At 47.8% G+C, this 16406-nt stretch overlaps 1 protein-coding gene across 2 annotated transcripts in view; it reads left to right on the top strand.

The window, feature by feature from the left end:
• MOB3C (MOB kinase activator 3C) overlaps positions 1–16406 on the top strand; it is a 55580-nt gene that overhangs the window by 18900 nt on the left and 20274 nt on the right. For both annotated transcript variants that reach the window (XM_075935916.2, XM_006111451.5), the window contains one exon: positions 14286–14488. In XM_075935916.2, the coding sequence (XP_075792031.1) occupies positions 14286–14488 (203 nt within the window). The remainder of the gene's footprint in view (positions 1–14285; positions 14489–16406) is intronic.

Below are 16406 nucleotides of genomic sequence, written 5' to 3'. Positions count from 1 at the left end.
CGGCTCCTTTCCTGATGAAGTGAGCAACGCTTGACATACGTTTTTCCTCCCCCAAAGGAAGCTTTAAGAAGCTTCAGAACAACCGATCATTCCACCAGTGAGGGACACTCACTTGGCGAGTTTGTTCTTCACCGTTACTGTTTTCCAGAGGGGCATGGGCTTGTGGCTCCAAATCCAGTCACTGCTGTTTAGGGTTCCTACCTTAGGGCATGTCTATGCTCCGGGGAAGATTGATGCTGCTGCGGTCGATCTTCCGGGGTTCGATTTAGTGGGTCTAGTGAAGACCTGCTAAATCAAGCTCAGAGGGCACCGCTGTCAGCACCGGTACTCCTGCTCCTTGTGAGAAGTAAGGGAAAACGGTGGGAACGTTTGTTGACTTTCTGCTGTGTGGACAGCGATTTAAGATACATCGACTCCAGATACATGATTAACGTAGCTGCAGTTGTGTATCTTAGGTCGACCTTCGCCTCCAGTGTAGATCAGGACTTTGTTACCTTGTTGGGAAAGCCATAGCAATCTGGGATGGGAAAGACGCGTGCAGGATTATTGAGCAAAATCATCAGCTGGCATCAAGAGGCCTTGTATTCTCCAGTCTGGTTCCACATGACTTAGCTGATGGGCTTCCATTTCTCCTCCTGGGAGACGGTTCCACACTTCAGGGGCATGTCTTGTAGAGGGAACCTGTCGCAGTAACTTGAGCACAACAAGGCAGCATCTCCACACTCGATGCATGTGCATGGGCAGTGGCTGTGTTTTTACCCTTTGCCTCTAAGCTGCCGCTACACTCCCATGCGTTGGGCACTTGGATTTCTGAGCGTGCCCCTGATGGGTCCTGCCACCGCTGCGCACTCTGGCATGCAGTGTGCCGTGTCACATGGCTCACGGGGGGACTTGTTTGCCCCCCGCAGGATGCTGGAAGGAAAAGCCCAAACCGAGACGATGGTGCGGGACAGTATTATCTGGCAGGTGGCTCGCAGCCAGGATGACTTTTTTGCTGAAGAGGCTAAGCAGAGGACAAGACAGACTCCCTTTCTGAGAAGCTTTAGGGGGATCATGGGATAGCACCAGAGGATTCACTTGCAGTGATGGTTGAATCACAGCTCTGCCCCACACACAACTGAGGTACACGTGATGTAGCCCACCGAGGGTTGATCAACACCTAAGAGAGAGAGCTCTGTGTTAGAGGGACCAGCTGATCTCTCTGTCAAGCTGAAATCGCTTGTCTTGATGCCCCTGCCAGGTCTCTATGGTCGGAAACATTCCATTGGAAAATCCAGTGGCAACTGCTCCCACTACCACTGTGAGCGAGAGGATAAAGACCCTCGTAGCTTGAAGCTCTTGGCTGTTGTTTGGGATTGCTGGACTTCTCTGGTTCTTGGATGCAAAGGTAGCAAAGAGAACTGAGGGCCACTGGCTTGCTCAGCGCAGTCCCCTGAGCGAAAGGAGAATCTCCATCACCAGTATAGGGTCTCTGACACGTGTGCGGTTCTGCTGCTGTGCAGACAAGGGCACTGCCCTGTCAGGTCATTGCGAGATCATCAGTCCCCCTTGCTGCTCTGTGACCACCAACCGGTTAAAGGATATCATTTGAATCGTTGCGCCGGTTAACTGTTTTGAGCGATGTTTGCATCCCTAGAACTGAGTGGAGTGATTTGTGAATGTTCTTTGGTCCTTATCCATTGAGGGTCCTGACATGTGAGGTCATCTGGGCGGACTGATCTTGGGTTCCTCGAGCTAAAGCAATAGCGCTGTGAACTTGAAGGCCTTCCCTGACTCAATCAGCACAGATTCTAGGACCCTGCAGCTATAGAGCCGCCTTCATCTTTCAGGGTTTGCATGGAAGCGGCTGAATGGGCCAGCTGCAAATATCTCATTGCAGAGTAGACCTACGCTGACAGGCTGGGGCCTGGGATGGGGTCGTCACATGCCAACGCTTCCCCAATTAATCCCTCTGACTCGTCCACAGTGTGCGGAGGTTAATTGGTTTGCAGCTCTGGCCTTTCAGAAGATGGAGCTGCAGGGCCAAAGGAAAATGCCACGTTTATTGGTTTGTGCCGAGGGCTCGTTCCATTGTGGAGGTTGTAAAATGGGAAAGTTTGGCTGAGAGATTCAAGGCAGGGGCATCCGGTTCTACTGAGGCCTGGCTGGTCTGTTGCATCTGCTGACAGGGTGGCATCCATTGTCCTCACACAGTGCTCTGGGACAGGTGCTCCCAGGTAGGCTTGCCAGATGCTTTCACCAAAAATCCCGAACATGGCAACAGCAATAACAAAAAAACACCCCGGGAGACCAAAAAAAAAAAAAAAAGGTGCTGTGCCTTTAAGAATACCTGTGCTCCTTGCTTTCCCCCGCCCATGCCAGACATGGCAGGGAAAGATTGTCCTCACTGGCCTTCCGTCCGAGAGAAACAGACAATGCCGGATATTTTACATGTCCAGTATTTTCTGGTTGTTGGGGGGGAGCGGAGTTTGTTGTTGTTTTTACTGGACAGGAGCCAGAAAAAACAGAAAAAAAACAGACTGTCTGGGCAAAAACCGGACACCTGGCAACCCTGCTCCTAGGATCAGCGTTTCCTGTAAGCTGGGCGCATGTGCGGCCTCTCAAGAGAGTTCCCAATGCCACCCAGCTGAATAACAGAGCACCACAGCGAGGTTTTCTGTGTCTACTGATGGTGCACATCCACACATGCCTTGGTGCACACAGGAAAAAATTATTCCACACATGGATGAAAAAAAATCTGCACACGGATGGAAAAGGTTAGAGGGGAACATTGCCCGTGAGTTGTTCTAATTTGCATTGTGGTAACACTTGTGAGCCCCCCAAGGAGCTTGTAAAACGAGGCACCAGATGGACTGGGCCAGACACAAACAATGAGGCAGTATTTTTCAGTGTGGTGGGCAGGGATATCAGCTGACCAGCTGCCTAACCCTGTTGTTGAGGCTTTTGTAGGCCTCTTGGAATGATCTGACACCGAAGCTTGGGTATAGGGTGATGGAGGACAGTGGTGGTCTGAGTCAACAATGTAAGGCAAGGTTAAAAGCCGAGGGCTTGTATACACACATGCCGGGTACTGATTTATGATGCCAGTGTTGTTAAAGCCATATAGTCATTCCACTGCAGATGCAGCTATAATGGTATGAAGCGCTTCACGCTGGTTTGGCTTATTCCTATGGGAAGAGGAATAAGGTATACTGGTAGAAGGGTCTCTATATTGGTCGATCTGTGACCACACTAGGGATTGTACTGATTAAAAAATGATCAATTAAAAATCAGATCCTTAACCCACCTTAAACCCATGCAGACTGCATAGCTGAGGCCTACAGATGATAGAAGCGCAGTGAACCCCCTTTTCAATTCTGTTACTGAAAAGTTAACCAACTTTGTTCATAGTTAAGCAACTATTTAAAGTGCTTTCTTTTTAAACCCAATCTGTGCCTTGCACGCTCTTTCCCAAAGAACACAATTAACAAAACAAAACAAAACTCTCCGATACTTTCCCAATAATAAAGAGGGAGGTGGGGGGAACATTTGGACACAGCCAGCTGAGAAAACAAGATTTTTTTTTGTCTTTTCCCATCTCTTTCCACAATTAACACCATGTATAATTTGCAGCTGCTGTGCTACCATTAATTTTAAGTGTTTTTTTTAACGAGGCAAAGAGGAAGCGGCCGTTCTGTAACAATAGGCTGCCAAAATGGGATTTAATAATAATTAATTCATTCATTGTGTTAATATTGTTGACTTGAATTATTTCTTTCTACAATTTCATGGGACTGATTATTAATGAAAGAAAGTAATTAGCCGGCAGCACACAAGCAGAAACCTGGCTGGAAAGATACAAGACTGCTTGGAATTCTGTTTCCATCGTCGTGTGAACTTTTGGATTTCTCTCACTGTTCAATATAGTTTTCTTGTGTGTTGAATCAGTAAGTTCAGTGTAAGGAAAACACATCTCTTTGAGCATTACAACCCTCTGTAGGTTTCAAGTGACACATTCCAGTAAAGTTAAAATTAAGGTGCTAAACCATTGCAGGTCTGTAAATTGCCCCTAATACTAGGGTCCTGGACAAATATCATTTAAGGTAATTAAATTCTGAGTACTTATATCAACATAAGAACGGCCAGACTGGGTCAGACCAAAGGTCCATCTAGCCCAGTATCCTTTCTGCCGACAGTGGCCAATATCAGATGCCCCAGAGGGAGTGAACACAACAGGTAATCATCATGTGATCCCTCTCCTGTCATCCATTTCCTGACAAACAGAGGCTAAGGACACCATTCCTACCCATCCTAGCTAATATCCATTGACGGACCTAACCTCCATGAATCTATCCAGCTCTTTTTTGAACCCTGTTGAAGTCCTAGCCTTCACCACATCCTGTGGCAAGGAGTTCCACAGGTTGACTGTGCGCTGTGTGAAGAAACACTTCCTTTTGTTTGTTTTAAACCTTCTACCTATTAATTTCATTTGGTGACCCTTAGTTCTCATATTATGGGAACAAGTAAATAACTTTTCCTTATTCACTTTTTCCATACTAGTCATGGTTTTATAGACCTCTATCATATCCCCCCTTAGTCTCCTCTTTTTTTAAGATGAAAAGTTCACATCTTTTTAATCTCTCTTCATACAGGACCCATTCCAAACCCCGAATCATTTTTGTTGCCCTATTCTGAACCTTTTCCCATGCCAATATATCTTCTTTGAGATGAGGTGACCACATCTGTATGCAGTATTCAAGACATAGAATCATAGAATAATAGGACTGGAAGGGACATCAAGAGGTCATCGAGTCCAGCCCCCCGCCCTCAAGGCAGGACCAAGCTCCGGCTACACCATCCCTGACAGATGTCTATCTAACCTGTTCCTAAATATCTCCAGAGAGGGAGATTCCACCACCTCCCTTGGCAATTTATTCCAATATTTGACCATCCTGACAGTTAGGAATTTTTTCCTAATGTCCAATCTAAACCTCCCCTGCTGCACTTTAAGCCCATTACTCCTTGTCCTGGCCTCAGAAACCAAGAGGAACAAATTTTCTCCTTCCTCCTTGTGACACCCTTTTAGATATTTGAAAACCGCTATCATGTCCCCCCTTAATCTTCTTTTTTCCAAACTAAACAAGCCCAGTTCATGAAGCCTGGCTTCATAGGTCATGTTCTCTAGACCTTTAATCATTCTTGTCGCTCTTCTCTGTACCCTTTCCAATTTCTCCACATCTTTCTTGAAATGTGGCGCCCAGAACTGGACACAGTACTCCAGCTGAGGCCTAACTAGTGCAGAGTAGAGCGGCAGAATGACTTCACGAGTTTTGCTTACAACACACCTGTTGATACAACCTAGAATCATATTTGCTTTTTTTGCAACAGCATCACACTGTTGACTCATATTCAACTTGTGGTCCACTATGAGGCCGTGTCCAGACTCAGGGGTTTTTTCGGGAAAAGTAGCCTTTTCCCAAAAAAACTTCCCCTGCGTCCAGACTCAAGCCGCGTTTTTTCGAAATTATTTCGAAAGAACGCGGCTTTTCTTTCGATGGCGGTAAACCTCGTTTCACGAGGAAGAACGCCTTCTTTCGAAAGTTCCTCTTTCGAAAGAAGGCGTTCTTCAATGTAAAGAGGCCGTCTTCGAAAGAGAGCATCCAGACTCGCTGGGTGCTCTCTTTCGAAAAAGCGGATTTCTCTTTCGAAAGATCCGCCTGCAGTCTAGACGCGATCTTTTGAAAGAGGCTCTTTCGAAAGAAGCCTGCAGTCTAGACGTAGCCTGAGTGTATCATGAGTGTATCATGCTTTTATATAGAGGTAATAAGCTATTCTCTGTCTTATTCTCTATTCCTTTTTTAATGAGTCCTAACATTCTGTTTGCTTTTCTGACTGCCGCTGCACATTGAGTTTCTGACTGCCGCTGTACATTGAGTGGATGTTTTCAGAGAACTATCCAAAATAATGCCGAGATCTCTCTCTTGAGTAGTTGTAGTTAAATTAGTCTCCATCATATTGTATGTGTAGTTGGGATCATTTTTTCCAATACGCATTACTTTACATTTATCAACATTAAATTTCATTTGCCATTTTCTTGTTCAAAATGAGATCTTTTTGAGGCTCTTCACAGACTGTGAAGCTCTTCACAATCCTTCCCAGGGTTTCACATGGACACTGTTCTCTTGGCTTCATGGTCTCACATACTGTTGTAATGTTCCTAAGAGCTGTTAAGCAGTTGCTCTGCTCCACCTCAGCTATGGCTGCATTTCAGTGGAGGGGAAATGATGCTTCTAGGCATAGACTGTCCAGTCAGGTTGTGCCCTTTGGAAAGTGTTTTAGAATCAGTCACTCCCATGTGAGGGCTTGTCCGCCAAAGTGAATTAAACTCCACTGAATTAAGGCCACTTTAATTGCAATTTAGTGTCCAGGCAGGGATTCAACAGATCCCTTTCCAAAGTTAATTTTGATTCATTTTCCTGATTCATTTTCCTGAGAGTCCCTAAGTAGATTAGCCTTGAAGCGCTCACTCTAGTCAAAACAAATCCTATCGTGTAAGATTACGGCGGCACCATCGTGCACCATTTTACTTGTGCGAGGGAAGTCTTTCAGCTGGTTTAGTTCTGTATCAGGACTCGGGTTCGCACAGTGGCCAAAGCAACAGGCCTGGATTTTAGAATTCGTCACAGGCTTTGTGGCTGGGATGATAACAACGGAGTATTGTTATTTGTATTGACACGGAGAGGTGGCCACCCAGACTGGGCTACATTAGAGAGGGCCTGGTTCTTCTCTGCTCTGTAACATGATGCCTCTCCAATAAGCAACCCAGTGCAGCATTGATAAGCATTGAGTGTCCAGCAGGGCAGGGGCGGTGATGCTGGGAATCAATGGGAGGCAGCGTGAGTCTTTCTCAGGCTCAGGGGAAGGAGTTGAATGTCTCAGCACTGGCTCGTTCTAACTGTGCCGCGGTGAGGGGCACACACAAGCCTTCCTCACACCGGCTTCGTTTATAGCTGCATGTCTAGCGTTGACCGGCGTCTGGTACTAAGCCAAGCAGTCCGGTATTTTCACCTCCTGGCCGGTAAAAAACTTCAGAAAATACCAGACATGCAAAAAGTCCGGTACTTTCTGATTTTTTTTTTTTTAACCCGCCAGGAGGCAAAAATCCCCGACTGTCCGGCTCAATACAGAGGCAGCCTGGCAACCCCAGTGCTTACCGAGTTCCGCGGGGCAGCTGTCCAGTGTGGCACAGGGAGGCAAGATGGCAGGAGGCCGCCAGCAGCCTATTAGGGCCAAAAGGCCTCACTACATGGTTTTTAAAGGGGCCACGGTGTCTTTTTTTGTTTCTGGGGGGTTTTCTGCTTAACAACTCTGAGTCTTTTTTTTTTTTTCCCCAATAAACTTTTTCCTGGCGTGTTTTTTTGGTTCGGTATTTTTTCTGAAACCATCTGGCAACCCTATGCATGGCGCTTTCTCTGGCTGGAGAATTCGTCCCCAGGGCTTCCTCTGTGAGGGCCGTGTTGCTCAGTCAGGCAGTGTGAATGCTGTTTGTCGGCACTTTCGCTGACGAACACGGCCGTTCCAGGGAGGTGCAGGGCCCAGGACGACCCCACTTTGCCTGCCTCTTCCTCCCCCCATTCCACGCCTCCCCCCAAGCCCCTTCCGGAGTGATGCAGCCTGGGGGATGGGAAGCAGAGAGATCTGGCCTCAGCGTGCTCCGTGCCACCAGCTCCCGGCCACGCTGGTGAGTGTAGCAGCAGTTCCACCGCTTCCTCCGACCCTCCTGTCCTGAGAGACGTGGGTGGAGGTTGGTGGAGCAGCGTGGAGCTGGGTCGGGGGTGGGTCGCACTTCTCATCACTGCTGGTGAGTTCGGGTGTAGCCCCGACTCCTGGGGCTGGTATCAGGGCCTTGCTAGTCCCTCGGGCTGCCCTGGGGCTGGTGCGTCTTCACTTCCCCCTCTCCCTGAATCAGGGGGCCCCCCAAAGCATGAGACCCGGGGGGTCGTGTTGTCAACAGAAGAGCGCACCTACTGAACACAAGCTGCTCACACTACCTCTGTGGTGGCAAAACTTTCGTCATTGTGGGGGAGGTGGCCTAGGCGCCTGTGAACGACAAAGGTTTTGCCATTGAATAGGCAGTGTAGACAAAGCTTCATTTAGCTCCGCAAGGCCCTGTTCCTGGGGCAAAGGCGGCTCCATCATTCCAGGACGGCTCGAGGTGCAGATGGGTGAGGCATTCGGGCAGCTCCCCAAGGGTCGGGTGAGATGCGGCTCTGTGTGGAACATGCCTCACGTGGGTGTTTCGTCCTCGCCGGGGGGCGGCGGCTGCGAGGACCAACGGCGCCGTATCCATAAGAACCTGCATCCAGTTACGCTCCATTTCCCCAGCTCCTTGTGATGTGTCAGAAGAGGTGAGGCCGGGCATCCTTTGCTTTGGAACGTGCCACCTTCGAGGGTGAGCTGCGTGTCTGGCCAGCAGGGGGGTGAAAAGCCTTTGGGGCTTTGCAAACCGACAACAGCGCATGAAGAGCAGGCGGGGGATGCTAATCAGATTTCCACCCTGCGTCCTGCCCGGAGGAAGCCTTTTTAATCACCTGGCAGGCCATTAAACAGTGTGCCCTTGTAGCTAAGAAGGCTAATGGCATATTAGGGGGCATTAGAAGGAGCATTTCCAGCAGATCTAGAGTCGTGATTATTCCCCTTTAGTCGGCTCTGGTGAGGCCACATCTGGAGTATTGTGTCCAATTCTGGGCCCCCCACTATAGAAAGGATGTGGACGCATTGGAGAGGGTCCAGCGGAGGGCGACCAAAATGATTAGGGGGATGAGGGATTTGAGTTTGTTTAGTCTGCAGAAGAGAAGAGTGAGGGGGATTTGAGAGCAGCTTTCAACTTCCTGAAGGGAGGTTCCAAAGAGGATGGAGAGAGGCTGTTCTCAGTGGTGACTGATGGCAGAACAAGGAGCAATGGGCTCAAGTTACAGTGGGGGAGGTCTAGGTTGGATATTAGGAAAAATTGTTTCCCTAGGCGGGTGGGGAAGCACTGGGAGGGGTTCCCTAGGGAGGGGGTGGAATCTCCATCCCTAGAGGTTTTCAAGTCTCGTCTTGAAAAAGCCCTGGCTGGGTTGATTGAGTTGGGATTGGTCCTGCCTTGGGCAGGGGGCTGGACTTGATGACTCCTGAGGTTTCTTCCAGCTCTATGATTCTATGATTCATGCTGAGCGGATCCTGTGTCTCTCAAACAGGCAGCTTGCCTCTTCGTTTTTAAATACTTGGGCATGGCCTGTGCTAAGGCTTGCATCTGAGCACGATAGGGATACACATTCTCCGGTATCTGGTGCAATTGCCTGCTAGGAGCTATGATTCCAGAGTCGCATGTTCATGCTTCAGGTCATTTCCTGGCCAACTCGGAGGTCAGGAAGGAATTACTGCCTCCCATGCACAGGGGCATTGTGCTTATTTTCTCCTTTCATTGGACGTGGGGTGGCCGCCGGAATCCGGACTCCATGGGTGCATCTACACAGTTCCCTTCCCTCGAAATGCCTACACAGCGCCAGACTTCGAAATAAAGCGCTATTCCGACAAGCCCCTTAATTCTCGTAGAATGAGAGTTGCAGGGATGCTGGAAGAGCACGCCCATTATTTTGAAATGAAATGACGGGTGCGTTTAAAGACGTGGAATTGCTATTTCAGGATGCTTCCGGAATCCCGAAATAGCCCTACTGTCTAGATGGAGCCTATGGGCTGGCAATTGTCAATGCTGAGATAACACAAAATGTGCTATCATGCTGAGCCCTTTCTCTCTGGGTATGTCTAGACTACATGGCTCCATCGACGGAGCCAAGTAGATGAGTTTATTAGACATAGGAAAATGAAGCGGCGATTTAAATAATCGCTGCTTCATTTACATCAAAATGGCCGCCGTGCTGTGCTGATCAGCTGTTTGGCGGCACAGTGGGGCAGTCTGGACGCACCGCGGTCGACAACGGAAGCCTTTGTTGATCGCTCCGTTATGCCTCGTGGAATGGGGTTTACTGGAGCGGTCGACAAAGGCTTTCCTTGTCGACCGCAGCGTGTCCAGACTGCCACGCTAGGCTGCCAATCAGCTGATCGGCACAGCGCGGCGGCCATTTTGATGTAAATGAAGTGTCAATTATTTAAATCGCCGTTTCATTTTCCTGTGTCTAGTAAACTCATCTACATGGCTCCGTTGACAGAGCCATGTAGTCTAGACATACCCTTTGAGACGGTGCATAGTAGTTCAGATCTTATAACAGCTGTCGTGGTTGCTTATGCAATAGCCCGTGAGATCCATGTGACGGATGTAGGGGTGGATGAGAAGGGACAACACACCGACATGTCCAAGGAAAGCCTGATCATTTGAAGATTCACGTTCAGCTCTGGCTCTGTGAAGGCTCTGCCAGATCCGGACGAAGCGACTTTCCCCTGGTTACACATAGTCTGAGACAGAGCCAGGAACGGAACCCAAATCTGTGGAGTTCTATCCAGTTCCTTAACCACAGGCCGCCCCTATAAACCTCTGCAGTCACTTTAATCCTTTGCTGCCAAGCGATCGCTTGGCTTTCTCAGTGCGGTGTTCACAATTCACCCACTTTCCATGAAAACAATGAAAGCCTTTGGTGCAACATTCTAGCCACGCCTTCTTGGATTGATAATCTGCAGCAAAATCCTCTCTCCTGTTATCACAAAAGGGTTTAAACCCCCCACCCCCACCCCCAAGTGCTTTTTAGTTAACAAAAGCAGTGAGCTAAACTCTGCGCTAGCTGTGCAAATTGGGTGTAATTCCATTAAACCCAATGGAGTCTTTCCTGATTTACACTCACGTAAGGGAGAGTAAAATCGGATCCGTTGGATCTACAGGTGGCATGAATTCTAGGCAGCTCTTTAAATCAATGTATGAGAAGGGGACCCTTGATGGATTCTGCTTAGTCATTGTGTTTCCAATAGTTTTCAGAGCTTAGGGTAACTGTACATTTTTGGAACCAGACTGTAAATCTGTCTCTCTCCTCTCAAGTATATCCCCGATTTAGCCCAGCAGTGGCATTGGCAGCACTCTGAGTTCTGGCCTTTGAAATGCTGACTTTTGTGAATGGAGGATTACGGAAAAATCTTTTGTCTTTTATTTATTTTCTTTTAAATCTCTCTTGCTAAGAACGCAGCCGTTACACAGGGGGAGAGCAAGCCGTCGCTGCTTAAGAATTCCTTTATGAAGCAGTTGTCCAATTCTCTGTCAAGTCTTGGAAACCACTTTAAAAAAGAGAGCAGTGATTTTAGTTTGGAAGGAGACATGCAGATGGCATCCCCATAAAAACAGAGGCTATTATAGTATGAACAGAGCTGGTCAAAACTTAGGATTTCCATCTCATGAGACATTTTGATATTTCAAAGTTTGTTTCATTCCAAACAAATATTTTCAAAACTTCCCACAAAACAGAATTTTTCAACATTTCCACTTCTGGGACATTTTTATCTACCCATGTCCTTTTCCTCTGAGACTTGTGGTGGTATCTTTGAGTGAGGCAAACATATGTCAGGTGGGAACAAGGTTGAGATCAGCCAATCTGTTTTACCACCAGTGGTAAACATTTAGGCCATGCCTACACTAGGAAATTATTTCAAAATGACTAAATACGACTCAATAACTCCCAATTTAACAAAATTGAACTAGTGTGTCTACACTATGGGGAAGATTCGAAATTAGCTTGAGGCAGGCTCTGTTAATGGGGACGTGCTACCTCAACTTAGAGCCCCAAGAAGCACTGGGCAGTAATTAGTTCGCATTACTCCGGGGAGGATGAAGCAAAATGCAGGACAATGTAGCACTTTAAAGACTAACAAGATGGTTTATTAGATGATGAGCTTTCGTGGGCCAGACCCACTTCCTCAGATCAAAAACTCCGGGGAGGAGTTATTTCAAAACAGGGGTTTGGAACGGGTCCCATATGAGAAGAGATTAAAGAGACTGGGATTTTTCTGCTTGGAAAAGAGGAGACTAAGGGGGGGATATGGTAGAGGTCTATAAAATCATGAGTGGTGCGGAGAAAGTGAATAAGGAAAAGTGATTTACTTGTTCCCATAATATAAGAACTAGGGGCCACCAAATGAAATTAATGGGCAGCAGGTTTAAAACAAATAAAAGGAAGTTCTTCTTCACACAGCACATAGTCAATCTGTGGAACTCCTTGCCTGAGGAGGCTGGGAAGGCTAGGACTGTAACAGGGTTTAAAAGAGAACTAGATAAATTCATGGAGGTTAAGCCCATAAATGGCTATTAGCCAGGATGAGTAAGGAATGGTGTCCCCAGCCTCTGTTTGTCAGAGGGTGGAGATGGATGGCAGGAGAGAGACGCTTGATCATTACCTGTTCGATTCACTCCCTCTGGGGCACCTGGCATTGGCCACTGTCGGCAGACAGGACACTGGGCTGGACAGACCTTTGGTCTGACCCAGTATGGCCATTCTTATGTTCAAAATAGCAACACAAAAATGTCCATGCTACCGCTATGTCGAAATAACTATTTCAAAGTTAGCATTATTCCCCGAGGAGAGCAGGAGTACAGATTTCAAATTAAGCGGTCCATTATTTCGAATTAACAGGCTTAGTAGTGTGGACGCTCCACTTATGAATTTGTTCAAGTCCAAACTTCCTGGCTCGGGCCTACCGTGGTTGTTGGACTCACCAAGATGCAACCCTGACACTGTTACCATGGTTACACAATAATGGTCTATTCACTAATACAGAGGGAGCGGCTGGACTGTGGAGAACATGGCTGTGACGTGATGGTTTCTATTCATCGACAGGCTGTTGTTTGTGTGAAAATCATCGGAAGAAGCCGCATTGTGTCCAGATGCGACGCTGCTGAGATATCTTTAAACACCAGCGTGCGCTTCATTAAGCTGCGTCACTGATTAAACAGCCTTGTGCTAAGTTTCCAGGGAGGTGTGACTTCACAGGGGAGGATCCACTGTAGCCCACTGGAAAGCAGGGTGCAGAAAACAAATGCACGACTGCTGGAACTTTCCTCTGTGGGTCACTGAAAGAGGGAGTGGGTACCGTTGATGCCTGGCTTGGCGCTTGTTTTCAGACCTGGTTGAATGTACATCACAGGGCATGGAGAATCGGAAGTGGAATGGGTTTCTTTGTACTGCCGCCTGCAAACCTGCCGTGCTGAGATTTCTATCCTGCAAAGCGGCTGCCACAGAAAATCCTCTTTGTGTTCCCATGAGACTTCCATTGGAACTGCTAGGCAAAGGTCTTGCACAATCGAGGGGACTAAAATCTGCAAGCCAGGCACTTCTGAGCTAATAATAGTCAAAAGACAACTGTGTTTTTGATTTTGGAGGAAAAAGGTGGCTGTACCACAAAATATTTTCATTTTAAAACCTGCAGCCAGCTTTATAACACACACCTGCATATTAGTAATTTTGTGATGATTAATTAGTGAATGTCTATGAAAAGCTTTGAATAGTGTTATTGTTACTGATCATTATTAGCTTTACCGTAGCATCTTGATCCAATCAAGGCTTCATTTGCTAGGTATTGTACAAATCTTTCATGAAAAGACAGCCACTGGGCTAAAGAAATTACAATCCAAGTCCCTGATCCTGCAAACGCTTAAGCACATGCTTAACTTTATGGCCTGTGGGTAGAACTGGTGAGGGTTTTTAAACTGGAAAAAAAATCCCATTGGAAACTTTGTCAAGATTGCAATTTTCTGCTGGAAAAAAATGTTTATTGGATGAAATTTCCCAGTTGGGGAGGAATCAAACCCTAAAATATCACTTAGAATGGACACTTCAAAACTAGCCATTCTCATTGACATTTGGTAGAATTTTTGATTTGTCTAAAATCTGGTTGTCTCCCATGTTGATACTTTCTAATTAGAAACCCTTTTTTGGTCTTTTCATTTTTTCATAATTTTTTTTTTTTTTTGCTATTTTGATACTTGATCCCAATTCAGAATGGGAAGTCATTTCAAAACTTCCCACAGCAGAACGGTTCTTAGCTGTGATCCAAAACTCAGGGATCTCTTTCCGGTGACTTTAATGGGCCTTCTCACAGTGCCTCACGCTAGCCCGTGTTGTTATAAAGACGAATGATCGTGCTTACGGGTAAGACGTGAGACAATTGGACACAACAAGCAGATGGAAGAAGCGGTGATTGTCCGTGAGTTGAAACGCTCCATGTTGTCACTGTGATGGTGATGGAGTGCCAAGCCTTTCAAATGTTACTTGTTTGGAAGCGGTCAGATACTTTACAAGCTAAAAATGGCTTTTGCTTCTACCTCACAGGAGTTCCCTTCCCCAAGAACTTCCAGCAGGTGTGCACCAAGATCCTCACCCGCCTCTTCCGAGTCTTCGTCCACGTCTACATCCATCACTTCGATAGCATCATCAGCCTGGGCGCCGAAGCTCACGTCAACACCTGTTACAAGCACTTTTACTACTTCATCCGAGAGTTCAGCCTCATTGACTACCGGGAGCTGGAGCCTTTGGTAAGGAGTTGCCTACTTTGCGGGGGGATGAAATTGACCCCTATGCAGAAAGACCACACACACCTGTTCCCCCCCCAACCTCCTTGTCCTGACCTTAATGGCCCTTCACCACGGAACCCTGACTGTCCTGTTGCAATCTAATTTGTTCTTTTCACATTGATGTCCTGCCAGCTGCGCCTGCCTTTGTAAGCCACACACCTCCCACGGGTGGTGCACGGTCCCATCTAGTGGCACTGAGCTCACTTAGGGTATGTCTACACTACAGCACTAATTCGAACTAACTTAATTCGAATTAATTAATTCGAACTACTTAATTCAAACTAGGCGTTAGTCCTCGTAGAATGAGGTTTACCTAGTTTGAATTAAGCGCTCTGCTAGTTCGAATTAAGTTCGAACTAGCGGTTTGTATGTGTAGCACCTATTAAAGTTAATTCGAACTAACAGCTGTTAGTTCGAATTAACTTTGTAGTGTAGACATACCCTTACAGTGCGAACAAGGAGTCCACTCAACAGCGTAGCTACTAGCCAGCTGGTAGGAGCGCATATACTAAGCTCCAGAGGTCCTAGGTTCAATTCCACCAACAGATGACCAGGGTTTGTTGGTGTTACCCCTCTCTTCCATGCCTCCCCTTATGCTTAGGAAGAACTCCCCCTCAAAATTCACAAAACCATCTCCTGATTGATCCTCTTTTAAAGTCATTCCTTGAACTCTGCTTCTGCCACAACACCTACAAAAAGGCCTCCTGGTATTAGTCGGGCTGGTGACCCCATGTGGCCATGGAGACCACTGTGACTCCCCAGCTGTACAAAACCACCTCTCTGTAGAGCCCGGTGCAGATATAAAGTTTGTATCTGTATCTGAGCACCACAGATTTGCAGGGCTCTACCTCTCTGTGCCACTGCCTTGTCCTTCCCTTTACTTTCCTATCTGTTTGTTCGCCTGTTGTCTATCCCAAGCTTGCGAGCCTTCATGGGACAGGGTCTGGGATTTGTACAGCGCCTCGTTGAACAGGCGCGACGTAGTTGGGGGTGCCTACTCTAGTGCCCTGGGCGTGGGCATTCACTGGGTGCTGTGGGCGACCCCTACTGGCCTCTGTCTGCAAGCACTGCCCAGCGGGGGATCGTCCCTGCCTGCAGTAGTGTCAATGGGCCAACCGGTTCTCGCCTGACCAGGGGAAGAGGTTTAACAAGGGAAGGGGTGTGGCTACCTGGGGGATGTGGGTTGAGTGGTTTTGGAGAAGAGGCGGTCCTGGCTGGGCAATCATGAAGAGAAGAGACTAAGCTGAGTGCTGGGGGTTTGGGGGCCTGTGGGCCCTACCCCAAGGGGTCTGGGGCTGCCTGCCCCCTTACTCCGATGTCCACATCGAACCCGGGCTGTGCTGTATCTCTGAGAAGCAATAAACCCTCTCTATTCTACCGGCTGGTAGAGTCCCATCTTGCTGCAGACTGGGGTGCAGGGTCGGGGGTCCCCCACGTGCTGTCACAACAGGGCCCCAATACCTGACGGGAGTCCTTATCTGCGATGACAATCATAACAATAACTGAGGTCAGCCCGCCTGCTTGGATGACCGTCCTGGTGGTGGACAGATGAGCGCGAAGTATTTCACTTAGGAAGGAAAAATCGAATGCACAATTACAAAATGGGGACTAAGGGATTAGGTAGCCACCCTGCTGGAGCGGGTCTGGGGGTGACAGGGGATCGGAAACGGAGTGTGAATCAACAGTGGGAGGCAGTTGCAAAACATGGCTGGTATCTCTCATTCGGGGGTGCGTGGACAGGAGCGCGGGATGTACTAGACTGCAGGCAGTTGTCCTGGTTTGCTTAGCCACGGGGAGGCCTGGACGGAAGTCCTGTGTGGAATTGTGGGCACCATGCTCTAGGGAAGATGCGAACAGTTTGGAGAGGATCCACAGCAAG

The sequence above is a fragment of the Pelodiscus sinensis genome, chromosome 9 (genome assembly GCF_052426305.1).
Source record: "Pelodiscus sinensis isolate ZL-2025 chromosome 9, ASM5242630v1, whole genome shotgun sequence".
NCBI classification, from domain to species: domain Eukaryota; kingdom Metazoa; phylum Chordata; order Testudines; family Trionychidae; genus Pelodiscus; species Pelodiscus sinensis.
This window is presented reverse-complemented; position numbering and strand designations above follow the sequence as displayed.